At 46.6% G+C, this 20,069-nt stretch overlaps 1 protein-coding gene across 2 annotated transcripts; it reads right to left on the bottom strand.

The window, feature by feature from the left end:
- Positions 1-2,332: 2,332 nt before the first annotated feature.
- Upp1 (uridine phosphorylase 1) lies at positions 2,333-19,788 on the bottom strand. Of its 2 annotated transcripts, XM_051200609.1 has the most exons (10): positions 19,645-19,788; positions 19,172-19,261; positions 18,399-18,484; positions 10,671-10,736; positions 8,669-8,786; positions 6,974-7,132; positions 5,539-5,653; positions 3,649-3,858; positions 3,228-3,374; positions 2,333-2,542 (listed from the first exon to the last, which is right to left on the bottom strand). In XM_051200609.1, exons 4-10 carry the CDS (start codon positions 10,715-10,717, stop codon positions 2,403-2,405), a joined length of 936 nt encoding a protein of 311 aa, XP_051056566.1. In that variant the 5' UTR covers positions 10,718-10,736; positions 18,399-18,484; positions 19,172-19,261; positions 19,645-19,788; the 3' UTR covers positions 2,333-2,402. The 2 variants fall into 2 exon arrangements, with proteins under 2 accessions (XP_051056566.1, XP_051056565.1); XM_051200608.1 differs by lacking the exon at positions 19,645-19,788 and having other exon boundaries at positions 19,172-19,306.
- Positions 19,789-20,069: the final 281 nt, after the last annotated feature.

Here is a 20,069-nt window from a genome sequence, read left to right as displayed (position 1 = left end):
CCTGGGGCAAGTCAGCTGTCTCCAATTGCAGCTCCACAAAGACAGCTTCCCACATCCCCAGATAAGCTTTTCAGAAACAGTGTCTTAGTTAGGGTTACTAGTACTTTGATAAAACACCATGACCAAAGCAACTTGGGGAGGGAAGGTAGCCAGGACAGGAACTCAAACAGGGCAGGATTTGGACAGAGCTCTGGAGGGGGGACTGCTTACAGGCTTGCTTCCCATGGCTGCTCAGCCTGCTTTCTTATAGAACCCAGGATCACCAGCCCAAGTGGGCTGGACTGCACAATGGACTGGACCCTGCCCCATCAATTACTAATTAAGAAAATGCCTACAGGCTTGCCCATAGCCCCATCTTACAGAAGCATCCCCTTAATTGAACTTCCCTTCTCTCAGATGTCGTGAACCTGAGCCTTCATCCACCTGAGGCCTCAATGGCATCTGACATTTGGGGGTAATGAGGTTGCTGAAGTATGGGTCATAGACCTTGCAAGCCACAATTTCTTGGTCAATATTAGTTACTACTTTTAACAATTGGTCTGCACAGTTGCACCTGTTAACTGGAAAATACTTAATGAAAAACAGGTATCCCTGTGATGCTTGCTGACTCTATAGGGCTTATTTTAAAACCACAGCTGGAAGCCAGGGTTGTGACAAGTTGGGTGGCATCTCATCTGCCAGGTTGTTTATGATGACCATGTAACTATGTATAAAAATAATAAAACAGCATATACATGCAAATTCTAATGTGTAAAAAAGAACTGTCCTAGTGTTCTGGAGAAGTTACAGAACCTCCCAAGTGCAGCCCACCTTCCCCACTAAGATTCCCAGAGATACCTTCCCCATTTCTGCTGGGGTGTCTTGTCTCTAGTTTTTAATCACGTGATGTAGTATCATTTGTTATGCCTGTTTCTAAGGGAAATGATGGTGAGTACAGCAATTTAGTTTCATTGTCTGAGGTCGTTTTACATTACACAGGACACTGTCTGCATTCACTTAAGGACATCAAACTGTACACATCTGCTTTTGGCCACATGGGTGGTTACCAACATTGCTACTATAAACATTCTTTTCCACATTTTCTGAGCCGTGTAAGCTTTTTCTATGCAGTGAAGGCAGCAGGCTTAGGACAACAGGTGAATTATCAAATCATACATGTTTGTACAGGTTAAATTTGGTTAATGCTAAGATTTGTGGCAAAGATACACACCATCATTTCCCTTCACTTCTGATGGGTGACACTGTTATTACTGTTACAGGATTGGGCTGCACAGAAAGAAGGGATATAGGAAGCAGTGGGCTTCCTCATCATGGAGACATGGGGGGGAAAATGCCATGTTTTCTGGGATAAAGTCTAGAGTGTCACCGGCAGCATTTTTACATTTCTACTTGCAAAAATGATTAGCAGCTGTGATTTGGTGTCCGGGGATGCCATTCTGAGCCCATCTCCAAAGGATGCCCTGAGGAATTGATCCTTCAAGGACAAACCCAGCCACATTCCTGATTCTACGTAACTTGCTGAGGGAAGACGCCAAGTTGGTGTCATTTCTCCTGCAGGAAAGTCTCCTTATTGTCAGCACTGGGAACGGAGTGTGGGGTGAAGGAGACTGAGGCCAGGTAGTGGGAAGAAGAGCTCCCCAGTGAACAAAGTCAGTGGCCAGAGTGCGCCAGAGATGGAAATTCGGAGCCAGTGTAGGCGAGAGAGGGGCTTCATCTTTGGTGGTATGTGGAGAAAATCAGTGACCTGTTTGACAGTAAGTGTCCACAAGCTCAACTGTGACAGCAGAAGCACACTGGTGCTCAACAGATGCAAATGAGATGCAGTTGAGCTGCCTTTTTTGCAAATCAGGCCCTGAACGGGCCAATAAAGCTGCTGGACACCATTACCCACCAGGGTCCAGCAAGCCTTTTAATTTCTGGCCAGAAAACTTGCACTGCCTAGACTGAACACCAGAGGGTGGTACAGCACCACCTGTGTCCGCCCCGAGATTGGCTATCAACAAATGGGAATATGGAAAAAGTCACAAAAAGTGTAACCAAGTCCCACGAGAAAGTACAGTTCAGGTTCTGGATGGCTCACCTGCGCTCCTCTCCCCGACAACAGGCTCCTGTCAGCCTTGAATCCTGTCTGCAGCTATCAAGGGATGGCTGCATAGACATTTTAAAATGCATAGAGAAATCTGTTTTGTGGCACAATTGCCACCTTTGAAGAAAATGACCACCTTTGAAATAAAAACCTGGAAGCTTCCATTTACTTAGAATGGTCCTGAACAGTGTCAAATGTGGCCCACTTCCATTTGTTCTTATGTAAAGTGGACACTAAACCACCGAGTAGGATATGAAAAATAGATTTATTGGCCAGGAGTTGCACCGGCTTGTCCTGAGTGGTGAAGAGCAGAGCCTCAGGCCTTTCCCAGGCTTTTCTTGATAAAGTGGACCACCAGCCGCTGAGGTCTCTGCTGGTACTCCACCAGCACATCATGGGGGGTGTCGATCTGGTCCCCTTGCAGTCTGTCCAGGAGGGTGACACACACCACAGCCGCTGCAAAGAGAAAAGTCTCATCAAGGCAAGATCAGACACCTTCCTTAGCCACTGGGTAGGAATGCCAGAACCAGGGAGCTCAGTGTGCACACTAGGGACAGAAGGGCTCTGTGAATGGAGCAGGACACCACGAAGGAAGACACAGCCTACAGCAACTCTGGCAATTCCCCATCTAACATCACCTATTCCCTTTGCCTTTGTTGCCAAAAGAAATTCCAGCCAGTTCCAGAGCCAGCTTCTGGCTGTCCTGTGCAGCCCTGCAGGACATACGTTGTCCCAGACCATGGGGCACAGAAAGTTCTGAGACATAATTTGGCTGAAAAGATGCTCAGGTCTAGACTATACAATGGGATTAGCTCTTCAGAAAGGCAAACAGTCCTGAAAGTCAATCCCTTGGCAGGGCTGGGGCAGCTTTCTATCTGAGCTGGATAGGGCATCGCCATCTTTGTGACCCTTCTCAGAGGCAAGGGAAATCCCTGCAAGAACACTGGGGACCCTATGCTTTGCTGTGTGACACTGTACGTGTAGCAGGGCTGCAGGGATGACACCTTGATGTCAAAGGATGACCAAGGTGGACACAAGTGAGAAATCAACACTGAGGCAGGCACTCTCAGGAGGGTCCCTCTGGGATGTGCTAGCAAATACGACAGACAAAGGCCACTAAGGCCACCAGGTGTCTTCCTACCTTTCAGGCCACAGGCACTGCACATGGTGGCAAACAATGACGATTCCATCTCAATATTCCTGACACCTGCAGCATGGGCTGCTTGCAGATAGGCCTGTTTGTCCTTCTCTGTGTAGGAGCAGATGGCACCATCCAGACGGCCTTGTCCTGCAGTACACGAAGACAGAACCACATAGTCAGAGCCTACTACACTTGAGCACCATGCTACACACATGCCATCAAGACACAGGAATGGAGGACCCGCCTGCCTGTCTTCAAGGAGTGGAGAGCTGCTCAGATCACTAATAGAGCCATCACGGAAATACTGTGACAGGCTTAGCAGGCCACACGAGGGTGACCCAGAGACAGCACCACACCATCACAAAGCAGGCTTGGGTGCGCAAGGGTTCCCTGGGCCAGACATGCCCTCGCTCCCTCTCACCCTCATAAAAGTCCAAGGTGCACATGGTGTTGCCCACAACAGTGGGGAACTCATTCAGGTCTGAGGAACACTGCATCAGTTCCTTCACCAGCTGTGCGTCCAGGTTGGTGCTGCGAAACACCCGCTGTCCCAGGACAATCTGCTCAACCTGTGGCTTGAAGCATTCATTCACGGCCTGCTGGGTGATGACCACAGAGCCAGGCTCCAGACCTGAGGAAGATGCAGGCATCATGGTTACATGGGGTGACAAAGCAGCGCAGCAGAGAACAGGCACCACAAACATGATCCATCATCACAGCCCCATAAGGAAGCATCCCAGTGTGTGTTCGAAGCCATCCATCCCTTTTCCTAATCAGAGCTTTTCTTGACTGGGAGTTTGCACAGAGCCATTGCTGAAAGCAAGGGAAAGCAGAGAACAGCAACCTCACCAGGAGTCTCCCCATCCTTTACCAAATGGTCCTGTTTTCCAGGCATTGCCACCAACTAGCACTCCACCAGCTAGTTAGGTTTCTAGGAAGTTAGTTTAATCATTCCATTAATTTTGTGAATTTTCAACACAATACAAAAGTATAGAAAAGCCATGTGTGCCTCAAAAGCAGCCAACTCCTGACTAGCCTGCTTTTCTCTGCAATCACCAACAACCATCTGTTCAGTGTGGGCATTTGGGGTGTGCCCTCTTGGACTAGCTGCATGCTTCAAAGGACAAAACTCTGCTCTTCTTTTTCTGTCCGGCTTATGTTTTCTTATACAATGTGACCACTGCTAGGAGAGTTTGAAATCCTACCTTCCAAGAGCAGTGTACTTAGATCTGGATGCCTAAATCTAAGTTTATACTGTCCCAGGAGCTGATACAGCTTCCAGTCAATGGCCATGTGTTCTGAAGAATTGCTAGAAACCAGTTTCTACAGTGACTTTAGTTCCTTAGTGACAAATAAGAAATTGCTTTAGAGCTGCTGGGCAGTGGTGGTGTCACATGCATTTAATCCCACTCAGAGGCTGGTGGATCTCTTTGAGTTCAAGGCCATCCTGGTCTACAAAGTGAGTTCCAGGACAGCCAGAGCTGTTAGACAGAAAACTCCTATCTCAAAAACAAAAAAACAAAACAAAACAAAATAAAACAAACAAAAAAAAAACAAAAACAAAAAAGAAAGAAAAAAAGAAAATGAAATTGCTTTAGACTTTTATTGCTTCAGACTTTTACTTATGCCATGGTATGTCATTGCCTAACATGTGCATGTGTGTAAGTGCGCGCGCACACACACCTGACTGCTAAAATCCACACTGAAATAAAATCTCCACTGTGTGAAACAGGAAGGCTCGAGGCTGGGTGGGACCTATGTGAAGTGTGTGTGAAGTGACTGATGCTCCACCCTAAAGGATGGATTAACTCATTCACTGAATCATTTAATGATGGATGAGTGGTCGAGGCTGGGGCACAACTCCCCCCATCTCACATACATGATGAACCCCTATGCCATCCCTAGACACTACCAACAAGAAGGCTGGGCCATAGGCATGACCAAGCAGACCTTTTGTCTTTATAACAGAAATCAGACCTTTCTTAGGTTCTTTGTGGGTTTTTGTAGAGGAAGGGGATGTTTGCTCAGGGTTTGAGTTTTTTTGTTCCTTTTTGGGTTTTTTTGGTTGTTGGTTGGTTTTTAGCTTTTTGTTTCTTTTGTTTTGGGGGGTTGGTGTTTTTGTCAATGATTAGAAACTTCTGAGCTAATTTCAGGCCCTTTTGTTAGTTTTGTATTGCACCCCCTGCCCCATCACTTTGATGGAAAGAGGAGACAGGCAGACAGGAAAGCCCTTGTATAACCCTGTATGACCCACTGCAGGGCTCAGGCACCTCCTCTACCCACAGGGTCAGAATCAAAACTCTGTCCTCACCTATCCCGCCAGAAGTGCCGATGCGGATGATGGTGATGTTGGTGCACCGTGCATGGTACAGCATCTTGATGAGCTCGTGCAACATGATCCCGATGGAAGGAATGCCCATGCCATGCTAAAACCAGAGAGAAAGTGCCAACATTGTGCCTTCGTCAATGCATACATAGAATGAGATCGTGAGAGAACATTCTCCTAACTTTCATTATATTATGCAGCCATAATTATTCTACTTTGTGAGTCATTATTGCCATTCTTTTGCTATACCTAGTTCACAAGTAAAATGCATCAGAGTCTTGTGTATTTATTGGTTTTAGTACTCATATGCTTGGAGACGTCCACTGGGGTCTTTGGAACAAGGCCCATGTGAGAAAGGAGATTACTGTATGTTTTATGTGGTATATTTCAACCAATAAAATCATCATGTGGCAATGATGGACAGACTTCAAACTATTAACAGAGCTGTCCTATACATGACCTACCTACCTTGACTCACACAACCTGCACTGTGGAAGAAAGTAGCTCCTATTGCTGGGTAATAGTAATTTCTTGACAGCTGAAGCCAAGAACAAAGGTCCTTATCCATACCAGATAAGGTTCTACCACTGCACTTCTCTCTTGCCCTCTCCTGTTTAGCAAAGCAAGATAACTGGCTGGTTCCTCAATCTCAGACACAGATAATCTTTGTACTTTTGCCTCTGCCATATTCTCCTTGTCTCCACCACAAGGCAACCCCACTCCACACACCTTTCAAAGACTCTCCCACAGTCAGATCTCCTAAGACACCTCCTCTCCCCTCCCCACGCAGATGCTGGGGGGGTCCTACTGCAAAGGGACCCCTTTGAGAATGTCAAACACAGGGAAATGCTTCTGCTATTGGGTGTTTCTACATGACTGACATGCTTGGAGGTCTAGTTACTATGTCCAGACGCATCTCAGCAGGATGGGGACCCACTGCTGAGCTGTAGCTCTTCATTATATCCCTAGATATTGCTAGAAAATGGCCCCTTTGGTAGGATACTGGAGATCTCTGTAAGAACTTTCATTGCTTACAACCTGTGTTATAAAGCAGGTCAGTCAGTGTGTGATATAGAAGAGGCATGGAGACCTGGCATGTGGCTCTTCTATAGCCCTGGGCCAGGCAGAGAAGCCCTCCCTGACACCTGCCACCCCCACACTGCCTGGACAGCGGTGCGTATTTACAAGTGTATCTGCTTTTGTATACAGAGCCTCTCCAGGAAGCCAAGCCTCAAGGGCTGGAGCCTAGGACTTACTCTCATGCCCAGATGCCAGCTGCCCAGAGCTCACCATGCTCCCAGCCATTTACAGTAAACAAATGTTAAGGCACCAGCTGTTAGCTGTTTGCCCAGGCAGAAGTGTGCAGAACAGGGTCTTGCAGAACATGGAGACCAAATCCAAGTGAAAGGCAAGTACTCACGCTCACAGACAGCACAGGTCCGACTTTATACATGACGTAGCGGTCAGTGCCTACACAGATGTTGGGATATTCTTTCCCTGGATGGTCAAGGCCCAGCTCAGCGGCCACATACCTGATGAAGGCGCTCATCCGGGAAGGGCTTCCACCAACACACACGAACTGAAACCAGAGAGTGAGGACCTCATCAATGCACTTATTATGAGAGGTCTTCAAGTTGACAAGCAACATTGTGTTAATCTGGGAACTTAGCAGCAAGTTTTAAGGCCTGACTTGTACTATCTAAGGTGGTGGTCCTGGGGAGTTTTAGTAGCACTGGTCTAGGAAATCACTGCTCAGTACAGGCATCTAGAGCACAGTGCAGTCAGCTTCACACATGCAGGGACCCAGACTCTTTAAAAAGGCATTGGCAGGCACCACACTTGGCTTTACATACCAGGTAGGAAGTAGTCTAGCGTGTGCTGGAAGGGAGTTAGGGTCCTGTAACCCAGTGTTAAAATGGGCCATCAATCGCTCTCTCACTTGGTCACCTGAGTGGCAAAGAATAGCGGTCCAGAAGGAGCTTGGGAATGAATTTGTAGGAAGAGAAGTAAAACCTTCACTTTGCCAAGTGTCATCTAAGAGGGCATTTTATTTTGCCAAAGAATTGTGAAAAAGGTGATTTAATGGAATCTGAAGATAAAAGAAATAAACGTATCTCTAAACATGAAAGAACATTTCCATGGCCTGCAATTAAAAAAAAATAGATTAGCAATATTGGGATAAATAGAAATTCAACGAATTAAGAAAACATGAAAGCTGCCCACCATTTGCTACCAAAGGCGCGTTCTACCAATGGCAGATGGGGCCCAGCTTTGGTGTTCTGAGCCCATCTTGGGTTTTAATTCATCTTTATGGAGATTAGACATTGAAGGGTGCTGTTTTAGTCCTATGGTAACTACCGTTATTGAAGAGCCCTGTTTTAGTCGTACAGTAACTATAGTTAACGTAACTAGCTGTAAACTGCAAGACAGCAGTGGATGGGTTCTGAGTGTTGGGAACCCAAAGCATGACTGGTGCCTGAGTTGTGAATGTGCTGACTATTGTTTTGTCACTCCACAACACAGACATGAACTGGAGTGTCGCACTGTTCCTTAAAAGGATGCAAACATTTAGGCGCCGATTAGAAACAAATTTTAACAAGGAATTTTATAAAAATGTAGGACAAATTAGCACCGAACACTTTGTACTGGAGGTGTCTTCATCATAATTTTCCCTCAGATAATTAAAAAATCATCAATGTACACCTTCCACAAACAGGGGTCATACAGGCTCTCCATACTGACACTGCAACTCTTAGAAGGCCTTTCCAGCTCTCTATGTTGTCTAGGCTGCCCCCCAAGTTCCCAAGATGAGGTGATTCTCCTGCCTCTGTCTTTGGAGTTGCTGGAACTATAGACATAGGCCACCTTGCATGGCTCAGAAGTTTCTTATCCTGTTCACACTCATATAAAAGTTCTAAGAGATGAAGTAGAGGCCAACTAGCTAACATTTGTTCTCTCTTTTACTTGCTATAAATAAAAGGTAACAATTTACAAAAGTCTTGATAGACATAGAATATTATCCTGTCCCCTGTCAATCAACTTCACATAGGTGCAACTGTACCAAAAGGAAGTCCAGTGTAAGCCAATCCACAGACTCAAAGCCTGGGCATTTTACCTTCACGTCTCCAAACATAGCAGGGAAATCATGTGTACTAGTGCTGAGGTTGAAATGATAGAGAACATCTTCTTTCATTGTTGCTATGTTTGGATTTGGAAGTTGAATGAAGCAGTCACTGTTAGAAACAAAAAGGGAAAGGTTTATAGAACATGGATGTGTAATGTCCAGCCAGCATTACCACGAATATGTTCTATATCCATGAGGTGTGTGAGGGACACCATGGGGGAAAGGCAAGTGAATCACGGAAAGAAGATAACGCCACAGTGCCAAGGTCCCTACTTCCCTTTCTCCTTCCCTTTAATTCCTCTTTGCTCTTAGAGCCCTGTTTGGAGGCAATCGGCAAAACCTCAGAAGAGCCAAGAAAAATTACAAAGATCAAATTAGTAAACCATCCAACACAAAGAATGCTAGTTGATATCCAAGTCAACTATATTCAGGACATAAACTTGACTGTTTTAAAAGTAATAATGATCACTATCAGAAATATAGACAGAAATAGGAAAAAAGAAAAAATCTCCTCTATTGCCAGAGATAACCTCTCCAATCTGAGCGCCTATAATTTCTTTTTTCGCGTGTTGTTGTATTAGGTACCACTTCTCAGAACTGTGACACTAAGAGTGTCATGAGGGGATGAAAAGATGGCTCAGTGGTTTCGAGCAGATTAAGTAAACACATGAAGCTTTGAGACTGCTATGATAAGCATAGCATAGGACTCAGAAAGAAGTCAGAGCTGTCTCACAAAGGGAGTAGGAGGTGGGTGGGTGGACCACTTCCCGAACAATGTTAGAGATCCACAGCACACACACACCAGTCATACAAGCAGGAACGCTGCTGACCACACCCTGGCCTGTGAACCTTGCTTAGACAAAGCAAGCAGCCTGGCCAAGGCACAGAGTGTGTCCACCTTCTGACCCCATGCTCCTGGCAGATTTCCTGGCTTTTTATAATGGGGAGGAGTAAAGGGAGGGGAAGCTCTTTCTCGAGGGACCAAATACAGGGTATATACAGCTAGACTTTCCCAGAAATCACTTTTAATCTTTAGGACAATCTGAAACTCCAACCATCACAACATACTTTCAGGCATCTAACCATAATCTCCTTCAGGATGTGGTGAATATGGAATACAAAACAGAAGAGCAACTTTTACGCTTCAAAATGACCCAACAGGATATGATTAAGACAACGCAGCCACACAGAGAGAAAAAAAAAATTAACTTGTCAATTCCAGGAAGACCAGAAGGAAGGAGCCTAACCCTGAGAATTGCATGATTTTAAAACTCATTCACTCTGACATGAACATGAGCTATAACAGTCCCCAATGCATTGGTAAAAGGATTCATAGGGACATGTTGGGGACAAGAATATTTAGTCTTCCTGGATCTCAATTGTGACCACACTGAAGCAGGATGGGAACCACCTCACAGAGCCCCAGCAGATGGCACACGCCCTGACACGGGGAAAGGAGAAATGTGGACTTCAAACCCATGCAGGAGGGCTCTGGGCAGACCATGCATTCACTAGGGCAGGCTCAAAACCCTGGGGAGGAACACACACACACACACACACACACACACACACTGGAGTCAGAAAAAGACACAAACGTATGGTTCTTTAACAAAGCCTAAACCTATGAGAACTCATGAAAAGCACACACTTGAATTATGAAAAACTACATACAAAGCAGGGAGAAAGAACCCACTCAAGATTGAGAAATAAGGCTGATCTAGGAGATACATGGTGATTGTCTCAGGGGGGGAAAAAAAAGTCACGTATAAAAGGAAACCTGAAAGCCACCTATCTGAGCACTGACCTGCCTGGTCTTCTGAACCCACATGTCCTGAGGCCTAAGGACCTGAATATTTGCAAGGCCTCTGAAGCCCTTCATCCCTCACTCACTGCTGTGAGCATCACATGGTAACACAGGTAAAGAACTCTGAAACCCAAGCTAATTAAAGAACGCTTAGTAAAACCAACAGAGCCCAACCTGGGTTAGTCTTACTTGTGATGGTTTTCGAGGTCCTTTGCTTCCGTTCCTGTAGCTGCCATCCTCTCACTGTAGCAGGACCTGCGGGAGGGATCACAAAAACAGAATCAACCCAAAGGGACCTGGGTGGTATGAGATATCACTCATGTGGGAAGTCTGAGCAAAGAGGCAGAATTCTTCACACTTACATCATGCTCATTATGGAAATGTATGCTGTATACACTGTGTGTGTTGTGTGTGTGTGTGTGGGGGGGGGAGAGAATCTACATGGGTGAGGGAGAGAGAATCCACAAGGGTGAGGGAGAGAGAGAGACAAAGAGAAAGAGAAAGAGAAAGAGAAAGAGAGTCCACACGGGTGGACCTCACACGTGTACACTTTAGGAATAAAGTACAAGGTTCCTAGCATCCCATCCCAGCAACAGTCCGATCTTTGGCCCTACCCACACCCTTCTGCCTTTCCCTTCTGGAAGTCTTGAACATCCTCTTCCTGTTTAAAAGAAACAAGAGGTTGCAGGGATTTGAACAGAGGTGGACCAGTTGCCAGCTTCAGAGGACGCTGTTGAGAGGGCAAGGGCCTGAAGCTGGTGTGGGCAGCTGCTGCCAGCCTGGCTGGAGAACCTACAGGGGAAAGCAGCAGCCACAGCTGTTTCCTTGGTAATCACATGGGAGCTAAGGAGAGCAGAGCATCAGGAAGAGCCATGGGTCATAGGCCACTCAGTAAAACTGCAGGCTGCCTGGCGACATTTCCTAAAGCTGGGCTATGTATTTATAACTCTTTATCAAAACATACTGCTCGTTTGCAGTAAAGTTTGCAAGCCAGAGACCATTACAGTAGTTGGTTCCAGAGCCAAAATTCCCCTGCAGTTGATGCCTGTCCCTTATATCTGGCTTTTGTTCTCACTTGGTACCAGTGACACACTTGCCTGGAAATGCCAGCTTGTTGCTGTCCAACCAAGGGAGCCAACAATGGAGTGAGTTGTATTGTTTTCGTCGTGGTGGTACTGAGGATGGAACTCAGGCATGTGCTGCACTGAGAAGCATCACAGGCTCCCTTATCCTGTGTGGTACCAACATTCCCAAGTTAAACACAGTGCAGGAAAAGAGCACTTAGGACTGGCAGGACAGGGGGGCAGGGCGGCTTTGCCTGGCAGTGTCACAGGAAGTACAGAGCCCGTGGGTAGTGAGAAGTGGTCCCTATGCTGTCCCTCAGGACACGGATGCTGGTCATAATGAGGCTTTCAAAACCTATTTGACGTTTACATTACTTTATTGGGGAGATGTATATGTGGATGTCAGAGGATAACTTGTGGGAGTCAAGATCTCCTTCCATCATGTGTTTTGGAGACCAATCTCAGGCCCAGGCTCAGCAGCAACTTACCCACTGAGCCATCTTGCTGGCACCACCTATTATTTTAACGGCACAATACATTCTGAGCTTGCCGAGTAAGATGACTCTAAGAGTGAAAGACCCCAGGAGGCACAACAGTATTGCCTCAGTTGAAGAATGTGAAAATCTGTACATCAATGAGATCAGCAGTTGGCAACTGGTCCTTTGCTCAGTGTCCTTGGGATTTGGCATGTGTAAAAGCATCTCTGATGTGATGGTTTGAATGAAAAATGACCCCATAGTCTCAAGCATTTGAAAACCTGGTCCCTAACTTGTGGCACCATTGGGGGATGGCTTAGGCACTAAGGCCCTGCCAAAAGATGTATAAGACCAGAGGCAGACTTTGGGACCCAAAGCCTCCCCGCCCTGTCTCTCTGCTTCATGTTTGCAGTTAAAGGTGTAAGCTCAGTTTCCTGCCTGTGCCTCTACAAAGGCTGCTCCTGCCATAGTGGTCTTTGCCCCTTCAGAGCTGTAAACTCAGATAAACTCTGCTCTAAGTTACCTGGGTCAAGGTGTTTTTATCACAGCAATTTAACAGGTAATAAATAAATGAGCACATTCAGTCTGACCTAGAGAAAATGAGAAAGCCTAATCCTAGCCTGACTTCCATCCCATCACAGGCAAAAAAAAAAAAAAAAAAATGATAATAATAATAATGGAGTAAAACTACAGAACGTATGGCCCTAGGCTCCTTCCAATCCCAATGACTTGTCTCATTTCATTCCCTGATGACCATTCACAAACTCTCAAAACTGTCTTAGGTTCCTACACTTGTGGTAATGTTAAGAAGTTGGGCAGATCCTGTGGGGTTTTTTGTTTGTTTGTTTGTTTTGGTTTGGTTTGGTTTTTTTTGGTTTTTTTTGTTTTTTTTTTTTTTTGTTTTTTTGCAATACAGTCTTACCTTTCAGCATATTAATAAACAAACATGCGAGCCCTTTCTCCTGTTTAATTTCTGATTTTGTGAGTGAACCATGAGGAGGCATAAGGGTAACTTCCCTTCTCCTCTACAGAGTGTCTGGCTGGGACAACTGGGACAGGATGAAGACCCAGGACACTGTGAGCTTGCATGCAGTATGTGAGATCACTGAGCAAGGAAGGAGATGAATGCAGGGCAGAGAAGAAAGGGAGCCAAGAAGTTTTAAGAACACAACCAGGGACCAATCTCTTTGAGGGACAGAGTATAAACGAATACAGGAACTGTAGGGTAAAACCAGCATGCTCTCAGAAGGCTATATGGGTTCTGAATACTCCCAGACTAGCAATCAACCCAGGTAGTGTGCATGAAACAGGCAGCAACCGCAGGGTACCCACAGGCCAATCAGCTTTGGGCCCTTAACCTGTCACTAGCTGCTTTTACATCATTGTGGCCAAATTCCCGTCCTTAGGAAGAAGAATTTATTTTGACTCATAGCTTTAGAGGGTTAGCCCATGCATTCTGGTAGCAAAGGGTAGCAGGGCACAGATGTTCTCAAGTAGCGCCAAGAAGCTGAGAAAGGGATACTGAAGTTTTTCCCCTTTTGTGGCCTCTGGATACCAAGGCAGGGGGTTGGTGACAAGGCCACATTCAAGGCCACATTCAAGGCAGTCTTGCCCTTAGTAATCCTCAGGTAACACCCTCACTCGCAAACACAGGTAAACCAATCTCCCAGAGGGTTTGAAAACTACCCATCAATCACCCTGCAGAAATCATGCCAACAACAGCTTTGCTGAAAAGTACCAGTTAGGCCACATGGTCAGAAGACTTTACAGAAGAGGGGACACTTACAACCAAACCAAGAGGGTGGGGTCCAAAATGACTCGACTAATGACAGAGGGTGAGGTGTGTCACCCATAAAATGCCCTCGGGAAGTCTCTAGAATCACTCAGGTGTCAGACAACCAGCAGCACAAAATCACAGCGCTTGTTCTAAATGAAACTGAAATTAGCTAGTCCTCCCACCCCAAAGTGTGGGGGAGGGGGGTCACACAGACAAGCAAAACTGTCATTAGCCTCCACATCGTTGTCGTCTGTGACAACAGCTGCCCAGTTTGCTTTGGAAACACACAGTGCACTTCCACCCTGACCACATCTTGGGTAAGAGCCTTGGCATCAGTCTCTGTAATGTGTCTGTCCCCTCAGCTGTCTAAACCCTAGGATCAAATTCTTCTCAGCATGGCATAGGGACAACTTAACACAGAGCTAACCAGGCCTGTTGCTGGCTGGAGCAATGTACCCCAGGCTGTGCTTTCTGGGTAGCTGGGTACCCACAGGCCATCAGCCTTAGAAGTCCTTAGAAGTCCAGACAGAATGAAAGGGGCAGGACAAATGCAAGACAATAACTCAGCATTTCCTGGATTAACTTACCACTCATTAGCCTCAAACCTCAAAGCAAGACACCTGAGCAGGAAGAAACATCTTTTGAAACCACACCCATGACCAAGAGACAATTACCAAACTCCAACCCAGCCCAGAGGGATCACTGAGACCTGCTTCTCATGAGCTCAGAAGGCAGCAGATTCATCTCTGTCCATGCTTGGCCTGGAGCTGAAGCCAGGCAGCTAGGGCTCACTCACATCTTTCTTGTTTGGTCCTAGTACGTAATCTTCATTCCCACCATTCAAGAAAGGACTCTTGAAACAAGGAACACAAAGCCCATGATACCATAGGCATCCTCTACTACAGAAACAGAAGGCCAACAGCTTAGCAATACAAGAGGCAACCAAGACACAATCAAGAGGTGATCTCCAGACAGCTGTGTCCCCTTGAGTACCTGGAGGTGACAAGGAGAAGGGTCCACAGTGCATTGTAAATGGGAAAGATGAACATGTATGAAGAGGTTCACAGTAAACCCCAGTAGTTGCTTTGATTTGGAAATGTCTCCTGAAGACCCACCTGTTAAAGCTTGGTCACCAGCTGTGGCACTATTAGAAGGTGGTAGAAATTTGAGGAGGGAGTCTTGAGAGTAAATTAGGCCATCAGGGATACTGGGACCCCTCAGCCTCCCCCACTCCATGTTTCCTGGCCACCATGACTCAGCACAGGCCTCTTTCACTGTGTATTCCCGCCAAGAGGAACTATTCTATCACAGACCAAGAGCAGCATTGGACCCAACAACTGAAACCCCTTCTGCCTAAAAAGCAAAGCTTACCCAAACAACTCAACTATCCAAAGAGCCAGTAATCTGCCCTTCTAGTATTTACTATGATGCACCCAAACAGCCACGGTAACCAAACTAGCGTATTTCCCATCTGCTTTCCGGAAGTCCCAGTTGAGCTTTTAAGATCATTTAGAATCATCTGGAGCAGGGTGGGACAGAACATGTCTGTCATCCCAGCACTCAGGAGGCTGAGGCAGGAAGATTACTCACATCTGGGGGCAGCCTAGAGCACAGAAAGAATTCAAGGTCAACCAGAACTACAAAGCAAAACAAAAACAGAACAGCAACAACAAGGAACTCACCGTTATAGCGCCCAAAATGTAACAGCTGAAACACATTGTTTCTCCAAAAGCACCTTTTCCTCACTCTCTCAGAAGCCATGTGTGCTCCTCTGCTGCTCGGCCCCTTCCCAAATTCTAACCACTTTCTGAATCACCCTCTTCATTATCTACATGAACAGTAATCCGCTCTCGTGTCAGTCTGGTTTTTTGACGTCTAATTTGCAAGCATTGGGTGGCTGGAATACACAAATTTTCTCTGATATTTCACTCCAGCATGGATTTGAGGGCTAAGAGCAACAGCAAGGATGGCAAAATGACAGTCAGTGGGAAAGTGCACACCCAAGGAGCCAGGATGTGGACTTCAGCGGGTGCAGGGATGACAACATCCTAAGGGCTGACTTCCAGCTAAGACAAAGTTGTTTCCCATGAAAGGAGCTCATGACAGCTCATTTGTTGAAGTAACGTGACTCAGGAACACAAAACCTGTAGGTGTGACCCTATGGGGTCACCACAAAAGGAGACCTGAGCCAGAAAAGTTGGCATTGAGAAACATGAAGTCCAGAGGCCCAAACACACCCAAGAGAACTTTCTTAACTCAAGTCGTCTGACACACACACAAAAAAAAAAAGCCTCTAGAATTTTCACTAATGATTCTCGGGATATGGAAGCAGCTTTTCAAGAATGGGCACAACTGGAGGGAATCCAGTTAGTGATGTCATAAGCTTAAAGCCCAAAACACAGGGCACAACTCCTCTCAAAAAGTTTTAGGTTGACATTTTAGTTAGTGAAAAACAAAAGGAAACACTTGCCTCCTGCTGCTTTGCCAACAGTCTGCTTTCTCTTCCCATGACTCCGCCCCATTGAGTCAGTTTTGAGCTTACACTCTGGGTGGCCTAGCCTTGCATTAGCTACTTTTGCATGTTGGGTAACACTTGCTCCACAACAAGAAGATAGGTAAGAGTTGGGGTCCACAAATCCCAGGAATCAGCAATTAGGAAAAGCCCAAGTGAAGTCCAAGATCATTCTGCAAAGACCGCTATGAATTGGAGAGTTGGTCCAGGTTAAGAATGCTTCCTATAGCCAAGCATGGTGGCACATGGGAAGCAGAGGCAGAGAAAGGGGGAATCTCTTTGAGTTCCAGGCCAGCATGGTCTACAAGGCAAGTTCCAGGACAGCCAGGGCTGTTTGTTATACAGAGAAACCCTGCCTTTAAAAACCACACACACACACACACACACACACACACACACACACACACACACACACACAACACTGCATAAGTAAAAATAGAATATTTTGAAAAGGAGGTTTAAGGTGAAGCAGCCACACTTGGACATTGTTGGGAGCTGGCCTTGAGTCACATCCTCTTGCAGAATTACTTACACCTTAAAACTCTAATTGAGCCTTATCTTGGTAAAACAGAAAACTGCTTAACAAGCAGTCTGTTCCACTCACCCCAGAAACTGAGATAAGCAGATGTTTATGGCCTGGGACATTACCAGAGCCCCAAAGTTGGCAAAGCTACCCCTCCCCAATTCCTCCCCGCTTTGCTTTAAAAACTCCTCTTTGTGCCTAATAAAGTTAGACCTTGACAAACCTTGCTTGGTCTCGTTCCTTCTTTCTCTCCCATTATTTTCAGTTATTCGACCCACGAATAACTAGGTTCCTCTGGTCGGGGCAGGACATTCTGTGGGGGCTGTGGTGGTTCCTCTGCTTTTGTTGAGAAGCCGACATTCCTCCAAAGCCCCACCTGCTACTCTAGGGGTACACTTTGACCTCTGTACTTCAGGAAGATGTCACACTAAAGCTAAGTGTAGAAAGCATTTCCTCCCAACATTCACACCCCCCCAGCTTCATCACAGAGAAAGGTACTCACCCAGCCTCTTCAAGACATCTGCTACTGCCCCCAGCCTAGTGCTCTGACAGGATCTGCCCCCAGCCCAGTGCTGTACTCCACACTCACAGGACCTGCTGGTTTAGCTTGCCCTGAGGAACTTCACAGAACACTAGAAAGTAGCCCTTTCCCTCTGCACATCCTGGCTCCTCTACCTGCTATGAAACTCATCAATGAGATTTTAAATTTCAACTTTACTGGTGATCTTTAAGATAACAAAGTCAGAGAAATAGACTATTTAGTGCATAAGGATTTACATTTTTTGTAATGAAATGTATATTAAAAGTCAATCTGTGTGTGTTTTGTGTGAAATGGAGAGGGAGGAGAGGAAAGAGATTGGAAAGAAACTATTCAGTGCTTATCTGTAAGGAGAACAAAAACCTGGAAATTTCTCTTTCTGTCATGCATATGATTTTTACTTAGCTTTAAAGTAAGATTTCTGTAGTCAGTCAAAAAAAAAGAGTGCATTTTGACAAAAAGCCAAGGAAAAGAAAAACTAATGAGTGCTTAAGAGTGCTGAAAGTATAACAGAACGAAGAATATAATGTGTACCCAAGATTAGCATGCTGAATTAAAGGCATGTGCAATAATGAGAGTTATGCTGAGACTAGAAGGTCCACTTGGCCTCTGAAGAAGGGAAAAAACAATAGCAAGTTGGCTGAGAAGTAAGGGTGGTTTAGCCCAAAATGCAGATGGGGCACAAACTTCACAAGCTGAAAGAGAGGGCAACAATGGCAGGCCCTGTGAATGGCTCTTTAGCCTGCAAAGACAGCTTAAGACTCCATTCAAGGAAGTCACCATATTTTTTTAAAGGACTAGGTTACAGCATATGAATGGAACCAATGTGTTTTTGGTTTTTTGTTTGTTTTTTTAACCCCATATAGCACCAGCAAGAGAGAACTAAGGCAAAAAGAACTGGGAGAGAGAGAAAAGTAGAAGGGCATAATAACAGAGTGTGAACATACATCTAAAACGCCCCTCCTCTGCCTTCTTGGGAAGCATGCCTTTCTACCCCAGACTCAGTCAGTATTCCTGGATAACTTACTGTCAAGGCACTGGAGGTCCACGTCCAGGGAAGGCTGCCAAAGTGTCAGAGACCACCCCAGTCACCTGTAGTCACTCCACCAAGCCCTGGAGGGAGAGAGATGTGACACTGAGCAGTACTGCGGAGTTCTGGGTTCACTCTGCAAGTATGTTATCAGAGAACAGTAACGTGAGGTAGGTCTCTTGCAAATTAGGTAGTGACATTTAATACACCCTACAAGAGTTTCCCGGTTGAACTTCAGCCAAACAACTTGGAGCCAATATTTTATGAGATAACATTTGGTAAATCAATTACAAGGAAATCCATACGGGTGATCAAAATGAAACTTTGTTCCGTCCTTCATGAAAAGGCAGGTGTAACGCCTCCAGCTCTTATATTCTGGGTGGCCTGAGCTATGCAAGGATTCTGGTTCTCTCTTCCGGGTGAGGAACTGGACATTCCGCAAGGACCTGAGGCGTCTTCTGGCCTTTCACTTTCACATCCCTCGCCTGTTTTCTCAGCTGCACTCTCCTTACATGTTTCCCTCTCTTGCTCGTGCCTCACGAGCTCTCCTCCGTCCCCCGCAGGCTCCGTGTCCCCCAGAGTGGCGCCTGCGCCTTCATCTGCTGAGAGGTCGCCAGCGGACACCTAGCGGAGCATCCCGAGCGAGCATCCCGGGCGCGGTGCTCGCTGAGCGCTGCGGTCCGCCCACTTTCACCTCGCTCACCCTCCCGCTCCCTGCGGGTTCTCGTCTTAGCGGTAGCCCCGATTCCCGTGGTGTTTGGTGTCCTCACCTACAGACAGGGAGATCCCGCGATGAACCGACAAAGCAGAGCGCTCGCTCACCCCTCCGTCCCGACCAGCCGCGCGAAAGGCTCCGAAGGCTGGAGAATCGTAAGAGAGAAGCGGCGTGTCAGACCTTTTAAAGGACGGAACAGACCAGAAAGAAGAACCTGGACGGCCGCAAACCGCCTCCCCGGATCTGTCACCCTCAGCCCCGCCCAGGGGTCACTGCCCGGCATCGACGCCACCCGAGGGCTCAGCTGACAGCACCCAGGGCCTGCTCTCCCAGACACACCCCGTCCTCACCTTCTGTGGCTCTCTTAACTCTTTACCCTGAACCCGGAAAAGTTGCCCGGGAGCCTTCATCTTCTGTTTGCTATGGTTTGAGGACAGCTGACAATTTTAAGTTATCCAGAGCCATCCCTGTGGCTCTAACAGGCTCCCTTACTATATGGATGAAATCGTACCCAAGCTGCGATCTCACCTGTTCCATAGGCAAAGAAACGGTCTGGAAGCGGCTGTATGGCTACCCAAGATCACCTCTAGAGCCAGGGCCCAGGTCCATCTATCTGGAAATAGTGAAGGAATGTACCAGAGATGAATGACCGCGTGGATGAGGTCAAGAATGTGGAACGAGGTTGTTGTCAACTATGTCCTTTCAGTATCCGTGTCCTTTCAGTATCTCGGGCCAGTTTCTGCTTTGTTTTGAAATTGTTTTCCCTTTTCCTCTGGGACCTTCCTGATCCAGGGATATCCTCCGTAGTTGAGGGAAAGCCAGGGGAGCGCTTGCCCAGTAGGGGAAGTGACTCATTCATTCAGTCACTATCTGGCAGAAGGCACCTCTGCCCTGCCCGGCACTGTGATTCCCCACCCCCAGCTGCCACCCGGGCCTGCCAGTCCTCTCCTCAC

The sequence above is a fragment of the Phodopus roborovskii genome, unplaced genomic scaffold, assembly GCF_943737965.1.
Source record: "Phodopus roborovskii unplaced genomic scaffold, PHOROB, whole genome shotgun sequence".
Taxonomy (NCBI): domain Eukaryota; kingdom Metazoa; phylum Chordata; class Mammalia; order Rodentia; family Cricetidae; genus Phodopus; species Phodopus roborovskii.
The sequence above is the reverse complement of the archived record's forward strand: the minus strand, read 5'-3'. Positions and strand labels throughout refer to the sequence as shown.

Excerpts from the sequence above, each read along its gene's own strand:
- Upp1 (XM_051200609.1), bottom strand. The coding sequence starts at position 10,717 with ATGGCAGCTACAGGAACGGAAGCAAAGGACCTCGAAAACCATCACAA. Across the intron at positions 5,654-6,973 it reads GACCTGTGCTGTCTGTGAGC|CATGGCATGGGCATTCCTTC; the intron begins GTGAGTACTTGC and ends CTCTGGTTTTAG. Across the intron at positions 2,543-3,227 it reads CAGTGCCTGTGGCCTGAAAG|CGGCTGTGGTGTGTGTCACC; the intron begins GTAGGAAGACAC and ends TTCTCTTTGCAG.